The sequence below is a fragment of the Papaver somniferum genome, chromosome 3, assembly GCF_003573695.1.
Source record: "Papaver somniferum cultivar HN1 chromosome 3, ASM357369v1, whole genome shotgun sequence".
Taxonomy (NCBI): Eukaryota; Viridiplantae; Streptophyta; class Magnoliopsida; order Ranunculales; family Papaveraceae; genus Papaver; species Papaver somniferum.
Window position 1 is genome coordinate 89359088 of NC_039360.1, and position 18344 is coordinate 89377431.

Sequence of the window (18344 nt, forward strand, 5' to 3'; positions counted from 1 at the left end):
CAGGAAACTCTAAATCGAGAAGTACTAGTAGTATAGGTGCCTTTGTTTTAAGATCTACATCTCCTTTTCAATGATTTCTTGATAGTGGATGTAGTCGACATATGACAAGAGATCTCACTTGGTTTGTATCATCGGTTGACTACGAAGGAGGTCCTGTAACGTTCGGAGATGGAAGTTGTTGCTACATTAGAAAAAAGGGAACCATCAAACTACCCGGTGTTCCAGAAATCCATGATGTGGTATACGTTAAAGGTATGACTGCTAATCTTCTTTCTAATAGTCAAATTTGCGACAAGGGCCATCGAGTTGTCTTAAATGCGAATGGATGTGACATTGTTGACAAATACGGGAAGGTAATCTTTCAAGGAACTCGTGGTAAAAACAACTGTTATCTTCTTGATACTCAGTTTAGCAACCGATGCAATTTGACTAAGGTGGAATCTACACATCTTTGGCATGAGCGTTTTGGTCACATCAATTATCGTCTTCTAACTAAGATCATTAACAAAGAACTTGTTAGAGTCATTCCCAAAATCAATGCAAAGATTGAAGGTGTATGTGGTGCCTGTCAAAAGGGTAAGAAAACGAAAGTTCACCACAAATCATCACGAGTTATTCTCACTAAAGCTCCACTTGGTTTAATTCATATGGATCTCTTCGGACCAATTCAACATCCCATTGTTTCTGATAAGAAGTATGCTTTAGTTATGGTAGATGATTACACCAGATTCACTTGGGTTGCATTCATATCTCATAAGAATGAAACTCTGAGTGAATTCAAGATTATTGTTAAAAGGATCCAGAACGAACAAGGTCGCAAACTAAATAAAATTAGGAGCGATCGTGGCACTGAATTCAAAGACACCAAGGTATTCGAATTTTGTGACGAACTGGGGATCATTCAAAAATACTCACCACCAATTACTCCTCAAGCTAATGGAGTTGCTGAAAGAAAGAATAGGAACATTCAGGAAATTGCCAGGGTAATGCTCCACAACAAAAACTTACCTTTAAGATTTTGGGGAGAAACTGTCTTTACAGCATGCTACTTGATCAACCGTGTGTATTTGCGGTATAAAACCCTTAACACTCCTAATGAGTTATGGTATGGAAGAAAACCCAATCTACACTATCTCAGGGTTTTTGGAAGTAAGTGCTATATTTTGAAAGATCGAGAACATAAAATAAAATTCGACACCAAAAGTGACGAAGGAATCTTTCTTGGCTACGCTTCTGATAGTCGTGGTTTTCGAGTTTTTAATCTCAGAACTCAAGTCATGATGGAATCTGCTAATGTTATCATCGATTGTATTAGTAACTTTCGTCAAGATAATCCTCCTGCTGAATTGCCTCCAACAGAGACAATTGAGAAAGTCAAAGAAATTCCAGAATCAGTTGAAGTTATCCCAACTGTTACTGATCCTGACATTTCTAGTGACGAGGAGAAGAGCACTGATCAAACCATTCCTGATGAACAAGTGCGTGTTCCTCCACGACATCTTTGGGTTCAAAGGAATCATGACCCCAACAACATTATTGGGGGAAGGGATTCTACAACCAAAACAAGAGGCCAACTTCAAAATATATGCAATTTTAGTTGTTATCTTTCGCAGGTGGAACCAAGGAATATCGATGTAGCTCTGAAAGATTCCTTTTGGGTGAATGCAATGCATGAAGAGTTAAATCAATTTGAAAGACAAGATGTCTGGGAACGTGTACCCTGTCCTCCAAATGTCAATATTGTTGGTACCAAATGGATATTCAAGAACAAGTCTGATGAGTATGGCACAATTGTCAGAAATAAAGATAGACTTGTCGCTCAAGGATATTCACAGACTGAAGAATCGATTTTGATGAAACCTTTGCTACTGTGGCATGTCTTGAGTCCATTCGACTTTTATTGGCCCATGCCTGCTTTCTCAAGATTAAGCTGTTTCAGATAGACATAAAATCAGCGTTTCTGAACGGAATTTTAAAAGAGGAAATCTATGTTGCTCAACCTAAAGGGTTCGAAAACCATGATTTCCCTGATCATGTGATGAAGCTCAAAAAGGCGTTATATGGATTGAAACAAGCACCAAGAGTCTGGTTTGAGAAACTCACTACCTCTCTTATTAGAAAAGGATTTTCAAGAGGAGGAGATGATAAAACATTGTTTACCAAATGGAGTGAGAAAGATGTTATCATTGCTCAAATTTATGTAGATGATATCATCTATGGATCAACCTTTGAAAAGTTTGCAATTTTTTTTTAATCAAGTCTCCCTTGCTAAAGAATTCGAAATGAGCAATGTTGGTGAGTTAAAATTTTTCTTAGGATTACAGATTCAACAACATAAGGAGGGTATTTACTTATCTCAAGAGAAGTACGCACGTAATCTTGTGTCAAGATTTGGTCTGGATAAGTCATCTCTTAAACTGACTCCCTTGCCTACTACTGGTAAACTGCACAGGGATGAGAAAGGAGCAAAAGTGGATCAAAAATTATATCGATCCATTATAGGTATCCTTTTGTATCTTACAGCTACTAGACCTGATGTTGCTTTTAGTGTTGGTTGTTGTGCCAGGTTTCAGGCGGATCAAAAAGAATATCATCTTGCAGCTGCAAAGAGAATCATACGATATATAAATCACACTGCTGGGTATGGTCTCTCGTATACTTTTGATACTAATGCTGATCTTTCTGCTTATTCTGATGCTGATTGCGCAGGTTGTGTAGAAGACAGAAAAAGTACATCAGGGGGGTTCTACTATGTAGATCTCAATCTTGTAGCATGACATAGCGAGAAGCAAAATTCTCAATTCCTGTCTACATGTGAAGCAGAATATGTTGTTGCCGGATCATGTTGTACTCAACTCCTATGGATGAAACAGATGCTTGCTGATTATGGAATTGATACTGGGATAATGAAAATCTTTTGTGATAACTCCAGTGCGATTCGAATTACTGAGAATCCTGTTGAGCACTCAAGAACAAAGCACATCGACATAAGGTACCATTTTATTTGTGATCTTTATGAAAATGGTATCATCAGTATGGAATTTGTGTCTTCCGAACAACAATTGGCTGATATTCTCACCAAACCCTTAGACACTACAACTTTTCAACACTTGCGGCAGTCTATTGGTGTTGTTTTGGTTCATTAAAACGTTTCATTGACTCTTTCCCTTATGCTTATCCTTATCTTTTGGTCAATTGAGTCTGAAACCCCAGTAGATACTTTCCAGTTCAGTTTCTGTAGGATTGTTGTTGTTATCTTTTTAGTATCTCTTTAGTGTTCCAAAACCCTTCTTTTCTTTCGAAATTAAGGTCGCTCTTGTTGTTCTCTCGAGAATGACATCAAATGGGGGAGAGTTCTTTTGAACTTGTGCTTAATGGTAATATCTTGTGGGGAGTGCGGCTGTGGAATCTTATAGGGGTTATCTTGTATCTTAAAACTCCTTGATGAATGTTGTTAGCTTCGGATATTAGATTGCATCTAAATTAAGTTGGTATGTATTTTTCTTTTGGTCATGAAATGTCTCTTGTGGAAATTTCATTATGTCCCATTCTTGTACCTTTGCCAATTTTATTGACAAAAAGGGGGAGAAATATTGTAGTTCACACTACATATACATATGGTTTTCGCATCGTTGTGTAAGGGGGAGTGGTTTCCATGATCGAGATGGAGTATTGACTAAGGGGGAGTGATACATATCACCGTAGTATTATTGTTAAAGTCGTGATACAATTGTACTTTGATGATATATAATAATACTATGACACTGTATAATAATGATCGAGAATCTCGATTTCTCTCATTGTTATAGCTACGGATCTTCAACAACGATGGTGTTAAACTTACAACCTTTGGGATCATTGGAGTACTTGGAAGGACGAACATTTCAAGGAACGTTGAAGATTAGACTATGGAATAGGAGCCACTAAAGTTTATCTTTTTTGTATTCCATATGTATTAATAGTTTTGTCACTAAAATTGACAAAGGGGGAGATTGTTAGAGCATAGCTCGGTCAACCTCGCATGCGTTGCTATCTCAAGCATGTTTGTCAATGTTAGTGATCAAAACTATAAGTCTTGATTTCTAGCCTACATAGCTAAGTCTCGAACTAGGATAAAAAAGTGTAGTTGAGCTCAAGGACTTCATGGCGATTCATCATACAACGACGAAGATCTATACAAGGAACCGTGGAACTTCATCAATAAAAAGGTATGTGGAGACTTGGACTTATCTATCACTCAAAAGTCTATCTCTTATATATCCTACTTCTTATGAGACAAAGGTCGTATGCTATATAGACTAGATCATACACATTTGACATTTCGAGCTGAGCATTCATTGCTTATCTTTTATCTCGAAATCGTGTGTTGGTAAAGAGTTTCGCTTTGATCAAGTTTATCTTCACCTAGTGATGAAAGTCATGAAAAGTTTCAATCACTTTGAGAATTGCTCTGACGTGAATCGGTCTGTGAATAACGGCTACATTACGTCCTCTGAGAATGTCTCAATGATTGAAATGTGAGTTTAGATTACATAACCATGTATTCCTTGAACCAAAGTTTTCGAACTTTGTTGATCAAGAGAAATCGGGAGGATTGTGGAATTGGCTTGCCAAGTCCGCGAACTGACGGAAGTTCTCGACCGGGAATTTCTGCTGGGATTTTCCAAAACTCGTTTGTGTGCTAAGTCCGCGAACCCAGTCCGCAAACTGGCGGAAGTTCTCATCCCGAGAATTTCTGCTGAGTTTGGAAAACTCAACCGATTAACTTAAGTCCGCGAACTTGTTTGTGAACTTAATAGGTTATGATCTAAAGATGTGCTCTGAACATGAAACATTAAATTACTAAGGAATACTTTATGCAAACCGTGGATATAATGTTCATGAGCCGATTCAATCGAATCGAATCATCTTTGTTTCAATTGTGTCTTGTGTAGTTACATAAGATATCATAGCAATTGAACAACTCTTTAACTAGTTCATTTGAGTCAATTGAACTAGTTATGTTGAAGAAGAACAAGGTTAATATGAAATGATCATATGGTTAACCTTTTGGGTTACTATTGTTGAACCAACATACACGTACACGTTTGGGCATGGTTTTCACGAACCCAGTAAACGTATACCCAAGTGTGTGTGACAAGCTAAGTTTTCGATCTAACGGTTGAGAAATATTAGCTTGAATATAAATCAGGTTTTGATCTAACGGTGAATAAGGATTGCTTTGTAACTAAGGCAAAACCATGATTTGAAGGCTATATAAAGGAGACATCTAGAATTGTGCAAAACTAATCCCCACACGTCTGTGTGCTACTAGTGCGCCCGCTAGAGGCGATCTCCATTAACCTTTGATTTTATTCTCTAAAATCAGGTTAACGACTTAAAGACTTCATTGGGATTGTGAAGCCAGACCGATACTACTTTATCGTAGTTGTGTGATCTGATCTTGCATCTTCTATAGTACGAGTACAATCGATTGATTGACTTGAGATCGTGAGAGTTCTCCTATAGGCAAGATAAAGAAGTCACAAACATCTTCGTCTCACTGTTTGTGATTCCTCGACAATCCGCTTGTGTAGTCAGGAAGGATTGTAGAGAGGTTATTGATTAATCTGGGCTGTTCTTCGGGAATATAAAACCGGATTACCAATTGGTTCCTGTTACCCTGATTTTATATCTAAAGACGGAACAAAACCTAGGGTTTATCTGTGGGAGACAGATTTATCCTCTTATAGACTTTTCTATGTGAGACAGGTCTGTTTATTATCAAGTCTGTGATTTTGGGTTACAACAACTCTTGGTTGTGGGTGAGATCAGCTAAGGGAATCAAGTGCGCAGTATCCTGCTGGGATCAGAGGCGTAGGAGTACAACTTTACCTTGGATCGGTGGGAGACTGATTGGGGTTCAACTATAGTCCAGTCAGAAGTTAGTTTGCAGTAGGCTAGTGTCTGTAGCGGATTAATACAGTGTGTATTCAATCTGGACTAGGTCCCGTGGTTTTTCTGCATTCGCGGTTTCCTCGTTAACAAAATTTCTGGTGTCTGTGTTATTTCTTTTCTGCATTATATTTTATATAATTGAAATAATACAGGTTGTGCGTTCGTGATCATTAACTTTTCTAATCCAACCTTTGGTTGTTGATTGTAGTTGATTGATCCTTGGACATTGGTCTTTGGTACCGTCCAAGTTATCTTTCTTTGATAAAGACTCGCAGATTTCTATTTGCTTGAGTAAAGATCAAATCGAGAGATTGAGCTAATAACTCCTTGAGATACTTTATATCTTGATTGAGTCTGACTGTCTAGTTGATTCTCTAGCAAAGTGTTTCGGAGTTAGTTCATACAGATTGCTAATCGAAATATTGGGTGGTGTTGTTAGACCCCCGCTTTTCAGTTTTTAACCACATTATATGATATAAAAGGTTTTTTATTTTTATTTTTTGAAACATGAAAATATTATTGGAATTAAGTGGCAATTACACGAGGGTAGGTGATACCCAAAGAGTCATCCATTACAATTTGATTTATGCAAGGTGGGATTGTAAGGTCCCAGAATAAAGTTGTAAGGTTCTCCAATTGGTTGTTGTCCGTTGCCATGTTGGCTAGTCCGTCTGCCTCCTGATTGCCTTCCCTGTAGTTGTCGTTGACAGTGCTGTACGGGATCTGCCTCATGTTTCGTTTGGTTTCAGAAATCATTCCTGAGATGTACGTACCAAGGCGGATCGATATCCGAGGTTAGGAATCGAAGAAGGTTTTCCGAGTCGGTTTCGAATTAAACCTATGTCCAACTTCGTTCTTTTGCCGTTCTGGACGTAATGAGCAGGACTCAGGTGCGAGAGCAGTTTTGATTCCTAGTGGTTGTGCTACGGCTACCAAGGTGTTGGCAAAAGCATCCCTGCAAATGAAACTTGCACCAGCTATTATCGGGTGTCTGCGCGCTGCTCCGTTTCTGTTGATCTTGATCCAATCTATTTTAGGTTTAATCCATCCTATTAAGATTATTGCAAACATTGTTGTTTCATTTCTTGAGTTTGCGAGAGCTGGTGTTCCAGGTAGCACATGAGGGAGGTTCTTTTGTGCCAAAGAGAACTCTTGTCGACAACTGAAAGCCATTTGGATAATGTTACTTGGGTTCGGTTGCCTTTGTCGATTAATATAATCATTCTTAGCTATCCGTAAGGACCAGAAAAGGAAATAAAAGGTTGTTTTGGCTGAAGGATGAGTTTTCAATTGTAAAAGTTGTGTGCTTTTCATCTGGGGGTTTAGAAAGTTTGGAAGATTTTGGGTTGTAGCTGAATGAGTGGGGAGTTTTGTGAGGAGAATGTTCCATGCAGCGGCAGCTACTTGACAATTGAGGAATATGTTACCAGCAGATTCCGGATTAGAGTTGCATTGTGGACAAATGTTGGTATCAGTGAGGTGGATATGGTTTAAAATGCCAAAGGTCGGGAGGCCTTCGTTGATTGATTTCCACAAGAAAAGCTGTAATTTTGGAGGACATGGGAGTGTCCACAGAAACTTAGTTGGTGGAAGGGGTTTTTGGTGGGAATGATCTGATGAGCAGGTTAAATAGTGATATCCAGATGTTGTGGTATACTTTCCAGATTTGGTGAAAGGCCAGATGATTATATCAGAGGGGTTGTTTTGGGGTAGGTGAATATTATGTGGGGTGGCAGAAGGTTTAGTTTATTGTGATTCTAGGTGTGAGTGAGAGGATCAATGAGGTCAGCGACTGTCTAGATTGGGTAACAGCTCGCCGGGTCTAGTGTGTTATCGAATTGCGGGATTTAGTTTTCTTGAATATGGGTTGTTAAACCATCTCCGATTTTGTGGAAAATATGTTGTTTGATTTTGGGAAGAGGGACGCTAATTTCCTCCACTATGGACTGACTGACGATTGGGTAGTTGTTGTCCCTGAAAATAGAGGTTGTTGCTTCAGATATTTTTCGTTGCAGAGGCTAGCATAGATTGAATCCGGTTTGTCATGGATGTTCCATACCCGCTTCATGATTACGTTTTTATCAAGATCGCTACTTCTTCGAATTCCCAGACTGCTTTCTGATTTGGTCATAGTCAGCTTATCATATCCCAGTAGATGAAGCTTCCTGACTGAGGAGTCATGTCCCAAAAAAAGTTTCGGGTGATACTATCTATTTTTCCATTCACATCGATAGGCAAAAGTTGTGCTTGCATGATGTGGTTTGAAGTACGGGTTAGTGAAGATTTTATAAGAGCTAGTCTTCCTGCAGGTGTCAGACATTTCACCATCCAACCCTTTTGCCTTGCGCGCCAACCGATTTAACAATGGTTCAAAATGTGGTGAGAGGGTCTTTCATGCTTGATTTGAATTCATAGATAGATCGAGGGTGTCGAGGTTGTGGTCCTACTGAAAGCTTCATGAAGCTCAAGTATCTTATGTTGGTTGAGTTTTAAATGATGGTGGACTTTGAAGTATTAACGTGCTGACCTGCTGATGTGCTATATGCTTGGTGTAGGTGCTAAAGAAAAAAAAAAGGGTCTTTGTCAAAAAGAAAAAACATGATATAAAAGGTAAAGATGGAGTTTGGCGGACGGAATCAAGATCTCATCTTAGTTTGTAATATTTGATACTCTGATGTTTGTGTAGTGCACTAAAAATATACGGAGCATTTTATTCGGAAAATTGGGGATATGCCCCAAAATCGACTGTCATCTTGGGGATATGTTCCAGGATTCCAGTTTTCGGGAATATGCCCTAGCCATCCAAAATTCCATCCAAAACCGGTAAATAGTCAATATTCGCACACACTTAAAATTACATATGCGAATTAAAAAACACATATACTGTATACTAACACCTTTACAAGGTTCAGGAACATATTCAGACAAAAAAACCTCGAAAAAATTAGAGAGAAAGTTCAGATACATTTACGATAAATTGACTATTTAACGGTTCGTTGACGGAAACCGTTACTTTGGGGCATATTCCCATAAACTGAAATCTTGGAATATATCTCCAAAATGACAGTCGATTTTGAGGCATATAGACGTTGAACAGTATCTTTAGCCACAAGATATCGAACAAAAGTCAAAAACAGAGAAGTTGTTATTACAGTCTTATTAATTAGATAGGGATAGACATAACGAGATAAAGAAATGATAAGGACATGATCCCTTCGCACTGAAGTTTGCAACAAATCTGCAGCTTGATCAAACTTGAATTGGTGGACTATACCCTACTCTTGATCTTGAAATATCAAATTCTAGAATACTTAAGCGCATCTGATAACCACCAATAACTATTGAAGTCTTCGGCTTTAAACCTCCGTCAACATATGGCAAACAATATACATTGTCCTTAACAAACTCGAAAGGATTACTACCTGACCGAGCAAAAGCCCAATTTACATTGTTGGCCATGCGAAGAGAGATATATGGCACAACAACCCCGTCTGGTCTACTTTCTATCGTCGACGCATTAAAACAAGCACCGAAAGGCGCAACAGGAGCAACCGTAGAAATACCCCTGGCTTTAGCCGCCATAACATATGCGCTTGTGAAGGCCTTGTATATTGATGTCTCCATAGTAGTGTAAGCAACTAAAGTGCTATTTTTAGTTCCTCCCACTCCATTACTCTTGTTGATGGACAATAATCCTGTCTTTAGTGTGACATTTGAACCATCTACGTCGATTGATTTCACATCAATGAAATAGTCACTAGGAAAATACGAGTTAGTGAGAAGTGGGGTGTAAGCTAATGACTGCCTGAAGTTTTGGTTAGTGTAAGGACCATCCCCGAAGTAGATGGAACCTTCGCCGGCACCTAAATCCAAGGCAAATTTTTGAGGGAACCGAAATGCAGCTGAAAATTGTGAAGCCAGAGAAAGACTTGATCGTCCCAGTCCGGCAATTCCTTTAGCACCCTTCGCAAGTCCACGTAAGGCACTAGAATTTTTTCACAACCGAGTGAAATCCCAGTAGCAGTAACATTTGGACCTGAGACCCATTCCCCATTTTTCAAATCGTTAGATTGAGCTGTTACGACGCTTGAAATGGACGTAGATGCACAACCAGCACTTGAATAAATCCAGGAGGATTTACGACCGAGATCGACGACTACGTTTATGGGGACTTTTCCTAGGCTGAGCTTGGTGACAAATTGGAGAGTAGATGGATCTTTGCTAACAGGAAAAACGAGACCCCCAGGCCGGGAAGAAGAAGAAGGTTGAGCATTGGAGACAGAGAGAAAGAAGAAACTGAGGAAAACAAACGCGTAGTAGGAAAGATAAGAAGCCATGGAATTTGATTGTAATAACCACCAGTAGTGGAAATGTGGAATGTAGAAGAAGTGAGGAGGGATTGGGTTTATATAGTAATCTATTAGTCAATGTTCCCGATTTGAGTCAAATGAAATGAACGATATTTTGCCAGCTCTAAGTCATTACTATTGGGCGCCTACCATATGCATGGTTAATAGTCCTGACTCCTGATGTCGATAAAGATAAAAAGAAGAGAAGATGATCATAGCCAATTTCAAATGGAATTGGTTGCCTACATAAAAAGGTACTAAGGTAGTTCAACTTCATGTCTTTATCATTTGTTTTTCTGCTGGCATATGTTGCTGGACTATAGAGTAGCAGAAACAATAACATAGCTCAATCAAAACCAATCAATTTATTAAACCATCAACCACAGTGGTGGAATTAGAAAATGAATGTTGGGTGACTTGAAAACAAATTGGCTTTATTTGGGCTGGTTTAAGCCAGTGTTTAGGCTTGATTTTTTGTAACCAAACACAATTGCACTACAATATGGAAGTTTTTTTTTAGATTTTGGGCTGGCTTAAGCCAGCCCTGGTCACTACATAGGTCCGCCCCTGAGCAAGGTAAAATAGAAAAGGGGAGAGAGACTCAAAACAAACAACTCTACATAAGTGAAGGATGTGAAAGATGTCGTTTTTGCTTAGCGGTAAAAGATGTGCTGCTCGGTCAGAGATAGTCGCGCTACACATTCTTTGTCGTGATGGGCAAATGGTCTAATTTGAGGACTTATCGGTGCAAGTTCTTATTTCGTACGTCCGTTACACATTCTTTTCTTTTGGAATGATAATTTTAACCATATAGATCGTTTTATTAATTACAACGGAAAAGTAGCTGATGCATAACCAAAATATGGATGCAGTTATGCATCCTTTGTGGTGGTTCGCATAATTGTGCGCAAAAGAGTAAACGCTTCCGAATTTTTCGTAAAAACAAAATTTTGATATTGTTGTTTGTACTCATTGTGTAGATCTCTTTAAAATCTTTCCAACGAGATAAAATTTATAAAATTCCGAGGCACGAATTTTTAGATATGTTAGATTCTAGTTTGCTTGCCAATTAAACCCCTGAAAAAATAGGATAATAAGGAGCTATAATAATTGGACCAAAAGGGAGGGACATTTTCTGTTTTTTAATAGTGACAATTTCTAATCTTTTTATCAAATTGCACATTTGCGTTATGCTTCATTTTACAAAAAAAAAAAGGCCATAAAAGGGATCACTCTCTTCGGGCCCTCCGGTCGGTCGGCCGAATTAAGCCGAATAACGTAATTCTCTTAGAAAAATGATTTAATAACTATTTCGTATTGAAGGACCGATGGTCACTAAGAATCTCTCCTCGTAGTGAAAGCAAATCCAGAATCTTTCCAAAATTATACCCACATTCACTAAAATGCTACTCCTGATGATATGAAATTGATAATCCCTAGGGTCTCTTAGCTCACACACCTGAGGTCCCACACAACACAGGAGCACTCTCAACTCTACTGATAACACAAGATAATTGATCAGTTATACTCCTCTTCAGTTATATATGTGAATACCAATATTCCGCTGAGCACGTGTCACTATCTCAGTGGCCGCATACAAGATAATTGTGTAGCCCTCGCTATACAGAGGAATCCAAGTGAGAGAGGATACCTTCGTAGATCTACTTTATCTCGTCCCAAGAAAGGATGCCTCGACGGTTAAGATGAAAGAAGTAAAAGCCTAGTCTATGGAAGAGCAGGTGGCAAAGGGACAGAGGTAGATGACATATCTAATCAGCATTAAATGCACAAATCTCTTATCTACACGCATAATCAAGGCACGTGGAGAGAGGTGATGTGGCGGAACCAGATTGGTAGAGGCTGGCGGTGAACGAAGGTACAATCTGTACTAAGGCCGGGGAGTTCCCGAAGGAACGTGGGTCAGCTGAGGTGGAAGAGTTCAACTGGAGAGAGCACGCGGCGAACGAAGGTACCAACTGTACTAAAGGTATATCAGGAAACGATAGACCCAAAGGCAGTAAAGATATACTTGGAGCAGAAGGGGATATAAATACCAAGCCTCACCAACAAACTAAGGGCATTCAATATCTAGGAGAGAAGATCTAGTCTTAAGCCTATACCTCTTTAATGTTTAGAACTTAAGTATTTACTTCAACTTGGGTTCTCTCTATTAATTTGGGAAGCATTTAAGATCTTTGTAACCACCATAACTTAATACAAAACAATCACTCATTACCCTGTGGACATAGACGAAAGTCGAACCACGTAATCTCTTGTGTCTCATGATAACTTAGCAGCTTTTACATTATCTTTGCATTCTTAGTTGTTATTGTGATCTTGAGTACCCTTTACTACTTAGCATTATCAGTTCAACAGGGGAATCAATACTACTTAGTATCTGATTCTCTGAGCTGTACACATTACGTAAACTACGGGAAAACGAGTAGTCACAGTTTGGCGCTAGAAGGTTTTTCTCACCATCTTGAGTTTTTATATTCCGTCATTTACTTTACCTATGCATCTTCTTAAACGAAGAGATCTGAGTTCAACAGCGATGAATCTCACACTCTAGTGATTGGTTCGTCCGTTGTTTTCGCAAGTTCTTTGAGTTCATAGCCTCTAAAGATTAGCAATCTCACAGATCTACAAAAATTTTCACAAAAACACACTCACAAAACGCTAAAACTTTTGTTTTGTACTAAAACAGCTTTCTCCGACAAAGCATCCCTTAGATCTGAGTACCTTAGACTGCAGAGGAATCTCAGTGAGATTTAAGGAAAAAAAATCTTCTAAAGCATTTATAACCCTGTTTTTTGGGAGATTTGACACGTATTTTTAAATTGGTTTTCAACCTTTAAGGTTGTTTCTTCCAAGGGTGTCATAAAAATTTAATACCCGTCTTTCCAAACGTCATTTCAGTCCTTAATCTGAAAAAAGTTGCTTAGCCGTCTTCTATGTCAGAGCATTAATTGCCACTTTTGACGAAGGCACCCAAGTAGCAGATTTTTGTCGTTTTTTCTGTGACCGCAGGATAACAAAAGCCGAAGGCATGCAGAAACCAAGTGATGTACCAACAAGCTCACGACCAGCAGTCACACGAGGAAGATCTCAAAAGCCATCTCAAGCAAATCAACGAACGGAAGCAGAGGACGGGCAAAGTGAAATAACACGAAGGACGATTGCTAAGAAACCACCTATTCCTGTTGAAGGGATGGGGCAAACATCGAGAGCTCAACCACTTTACGGCATGCCGTTACCAGAGCATCCCAATATCACACATCCACCTACGACCAACGCAGGGTTACCCAGAACCTTAGTTCCTACAGGACGAGGGTTGGGAAACCTAACTCCAATCCAGATAGATCCAGACACACCGGTCATAGAAGAAGGAATGGCTAACTCTGAGGATCCGGCCGACAACACTCCTCAGGGTGGTGGAATCCACAACGAAGAACAAATAGCAGCACAAGTAGCAGCTTTGATACTACGAAACAAGGAGCATGAGGATGCAATACACGTGATGGCTCAGGAAAACCAGAACCTAAAGGACATGCTAGACGTGCAAATTGAAGGTTCCCAAACTCACCCTCCGCTAAAGAGGTGTGAAAACAGATCTACCTCAGGAAGACGAAGGGTGGATCTCAACCCACCAAAGGCTAACCCAGCAGGGGGAGCCAGGAGAACACGCCATGATCCAGATGAGATGGATCCAACGTACAAGCCCTCCCAGTCCTACTACGACGAGACATTTTCCAGAGATGCTCACAACGTGAACATGGTTATGGAGCAAATGGAAAAAATTCGGAAGGAGATACAAGGACTAAAAACAGGCCACACAGGCGCAAGACTAGAAGAGGTACTACAAGAAGCGACAACATCTCCGTTGTCTTTTTGCATTTTGAGGGAACCCATCCCTCCGAAATGCCCTGTGCCTACATTTCAAGCATACAACTGTTCATCCGATCCCATAGCCCACCTACGGTACTACACTCGCGTCCTTTCCCATTGGGAAAGAGATGAGGTAGTACTTTGCAGGTACTTCCCGGCAAGCTTGACGGGATCAGCATTGGCATGATATGACAATTTACCAGCAAACTCAATTGACTCCTTTGAGCAATTATTTACGGTGTTCTTGGAGACATACATGTACAACAAGTCAACAAAGGCAGGGTTAGATAGGCTATTTGCATTAACTATCGGACCCTGGGAGACATTGATGCAATACACAGACAGGTGGCAAAAGACATGCCAAGCAATAGGGAAAGTCAATTTAGAAATTAACATTAATTGCAATAAGTATGGGCTTGACATAACCTCATCCATCTTCGTGGAGCTTCACAACCGAGCCCTTGATTCCGAAGGAGAGCTCAGCGTTGTCCAAGACCGCTACATCAGACTCGAAGAAATCCAGAAGGAAAACCCCAGGGAACAAGCAAAGACAACAACAGGTCCGCAATGAACCAACTCTCTGGAACCAATTCCAGAGATACCTAAGAGGCAAAACGAGACCGGGGGCAGAACCAACTCTCGAGACAAAAAATCAAAATACGGAGATGGCAAAGGAAGAGTGATGTGTATAATAAACCGCAATCGCACGGTGTCTAACTAGTAGACAGAGGCGAGTACGGGTCGAACCCACAGGGAGCGGTGGAAATACCGTAATCAATATCTCTAATGGACTAACAAATAAAGATGTTTTTGGATTTTTTGAAAGAACAATAACAGAAAAATAAACTAAAGTAACAAAATGAATTCAATGTAAGAATAGGTAACCAGGGTTTATAGTATCCACCACTATTTCTATTCAATTACTGAAATGAAACATAATTCATGAATATTTATTTATCGTTTGTTCTATCGACATCACCTATTATATGTATTAGAGTCGCAAATATCACTGGTATACCCTAAGCATGGCACATCAAAAGACTAAATCCAAGCATGAACCATCAAATTGCATCAGCGAGAAAATTATACGAAACTAAAATATTGATTCACAACTATTATATGGCTCTTCTAAGCATAACCCATCAAAGATATTAACCCAAGCATGGAATTATCAAATAACGAGACAAAAATAAATTATGAACCTAACAATTACGCACAAAGGTTATTGTATACAAAACCGGTGAAGCAACAACTCGTATTTCAATTAATTAATAAATAATATCAAGAATTAATCTAATCAAATCATAATAGTCCTTGCTCAATTTTATTCAATTCAAAATAGCCTAAAACTCCATGTGGTTTCAACATAAACCCTAGTTACGAAAATTCTAGCAATACATGGCTTTCTCAAAAACCATAAAAAAAATATTAAAATGAATCACTCGCAAATCGAAAATGGAAGTGAAAACAAAACCCTTGTCTTCTTCAAGGCTCTGTAGATGCAGTCGTCGTCGCCTCCGGCCGCCTCTTCCTTTGTGTCTCTGTTTTCAGCTCTCTGGCCGATCCCCTTTTCTGAAACTTCTGTTCCGTTTTTATATCCAGTCCTGCAATCACCAGAAGTCCAGCGATTAATACCTAGCCAAGTTGCCAGGCCCAGCCCAAACACCAATTCTAGTTTCCAAATTGGAAAATTTCTTGCTTGGTCCTAAGCCCATAAGGTTATTTATAGCAGGGTCCAACTAGATTTTACTCTTATTCTAAGGTCCAAAGTTATTTGAAAACATGAAAATGACTAATATACCCCACTGTTTAAGTACGTGTGAAATAACATATTTCTACCAAATCGGGATTTTATTTATCTGGAGGTCCAAATTTAATTAAAACATATAAAGGACCATAGATTTGAGTACATAACTGCTACACTGTTTACACATTTGAGTACATATTTGCTACACTACTTAGGAATCTGAGTACTCCTCAATTCACTTTACTTTATTGCAGCACCAGCACCTCTGCAGTCAACCATTCACAAACTGTCTATACCTTATCGATTCCGAGAGAAGTATCAAGACCTTGGACACAGAGGCTGTCACGAACAATGCCAAGCCGAACAGGACAGCCTAATGAGTCTCTGCCATTCCACTTTACTGTCTGCAATAGTTATGAGTACAATTAAGATACAGAACTTGCAACAAATTTTGGAGCATAAGCTGGGAAATCTACCTCCTTCGCAGCTTCTTCAGATGCAAACTCAACATGGGAAACTCTCCTTAAAGTAGTTTGATACTTGTCGCGAGAGAAATGAACATCAACGATATCCCCAACATTTTCAAAGAAAATGATCCTATGGCAGAAACAAAAAAATAGTGTTAAGACAGTAGAATGTGGTAATGGTCAGAAAGGGTAAGGTTAATCAGCATATATACCCGCACATCAGATTTCATAATGTGAAATGGCAGGTTCTTAAGACAAAGTGTTTTTGATGCTCCAGTGCCTCTTGCTTGACGGCAAATTCCAACTTGACTGCCCGATAATTCTACCCCACTTAGCCTTTCTGCCTGCAGCAGTAAATTAATTGCGAGTACAATCTATACAGAACTTTCAACTAATTCTGGAGCATAAGTTGGAAAGTTTACCTTCTCTGCAGCTTCTCCATTGCAAACTCAATAAGGCCAGACCAGCCAAACTTTTCATCTTATCGTAAAAGAAACGCACATCAACAATTTTCACAACCTGTTTAAAGAACTTGATCCAACAACAACAATAACAAAAGCGTGTTAAGAAGATGAAATGTAACAAATGTCAGAAATAATAAGGTACAACAATCGCATATATATATACTCACACATCAGATCTAACAGTGTAAAATGGTATGTCCTTCATGAGAAGTGTTTTTGATGCTCCGGGGTCTTCCAGTCGAGGGATAAGTTTAATACGGGGACCCAACAAGTATTCACGAAGATTTACTGCCTGCAACAATAAATTAATCATGAGTGCAATTTAAGATATACATAACATTTGACTAATTCTAGAGCATAAGCTGGGAAGTATACCTTCTTAGCATCTTCTTCAGTTGCAAACTTTATATGGCCACCCATTACACTCTGGACTTGCCATCCTTACCGTAGTAATAATAAATACACCCATCAACAATATCCCCAACCTATTTCAAGAAGTTAATCCCGCAACAACAACAAAAAAATGTTGAGACGAGAAACGCCAGAAAGAGACGTTAGCAATTATACTGACACACATGAGATTTACCGGTGGAAAATGACAGGAATAAGTGTTTTGATGCTCTGGTGCTTTTCAAAATGACACAATTACAAAATGTATCTATCACAGTGAAATCAAAAGTTAGTGCACACCAACCAGAATGTATCCACTGATTTTGTTCACAGTAATCACCACCTATAATTCCTCCTCTATCTCATCTGTATCTTCAGTTTACATCAGCAACCCAACCTTTTATGTTCCTCCAAATCCATTTGCAGCACACCTTCTTTCAAACACACATCACAACCAATTTTTAACTTCATCAAGACCACCATCAATTTCACAAGCTTGCAAATCTGAACCAACAACAACTCATGTTCCTATCATTCAAAATCTGTCATTTCTTGCAATAAGTTCTGAACTGCAACTTCAGATAATCTCCATATCCAATTCCAGTACTGAATCAAACATAACAAAAAGCATCTATTTCAGTATTTCATATACGTACTGAATCAAACATAACAAGGAGCACTTCCTATCAGTATGCGATATATGTACTGAAGATTCATGAACTACAAATCAACAGTATGACAACAACAGGTGACAGATCTATGAAAAATAAGAGAATCGAAAGACATATTACAGTATTTCACATAAGTACTAAAGGATAAGACTAAAAAACGAGCAAAAACACAGCAAATAGCACTTCCTATCAGTATTATACATACATACTCATGGATCGAACCAAAAAAATCGGAAAAACTTCAAATAAAACAAAATTAGAAGAGTTTTGTATCAGTACGCCATATATGTACTGTCAATTCATACACGAAAAACAACTGTAACAAACCTAAAAACCATAAAAGCGTCAATCAAATCGATTTGATTATCAGAATACAATCAAAAAAAAATCAAAAGAAGAAAAACCGAACAAAATAATCAAACAAGATGATT

At 38.9% G+C, this 18344-nt stretch overlaps 2 protein-coding genes across 2 annotated transcripts; both read right to left on the reverse strand.

Annotated features, from left to right (window-relative positions):
* Positions 1–9186: 9186 nt before the first annotated feature.
* Positions 9187–10274, reverse strand: LOC113359719 (basic 7S globulin-like). Its single transcript, XM_026603310.1, has 2 exons — positions 9941–10274; positions 9187–9839 (listed from the first exon to the last, which is right to left on the reverse strand). The coding sequence occupies exons 1-2, from the start codon at positions 10272–10274 to the stop codon at positions 9187–9189; spliced, it is 987 nt and encodes a 328-aa protein (XP_026459095.1).
* A 5425-nt stretch (positions 10275–15699) lies between these two features.
* Positions 15700–17751, reverse strand: LOC113361461 (nucleolin 1-like). The gene is made up of 7 exons (XM_026604705.1): positions 17228–17751; positions 17020–17144; positions 16811–16919; positions 16601–16732; positions 16398–16518; positions 16218–16325; positions 15700–15778 (listed from the first exon to the last, which is right to left on the reverse strand). The coding sequence occupies exons 4-7, from the start codon at positions 16606–16608 to the stop codon at positions 15767–15769; spliced, it is 249 nt and encodes an 82-aa protein (XP_026460490.1). The 5' UTR covers positions 16609–16732; positions 16811–16919; positions 17020–17144; positions 17228–17751; the 3' UTR covers positions 15700–15766.
* Positions 17752–18344: the final 593 nt, after the last annotated feature.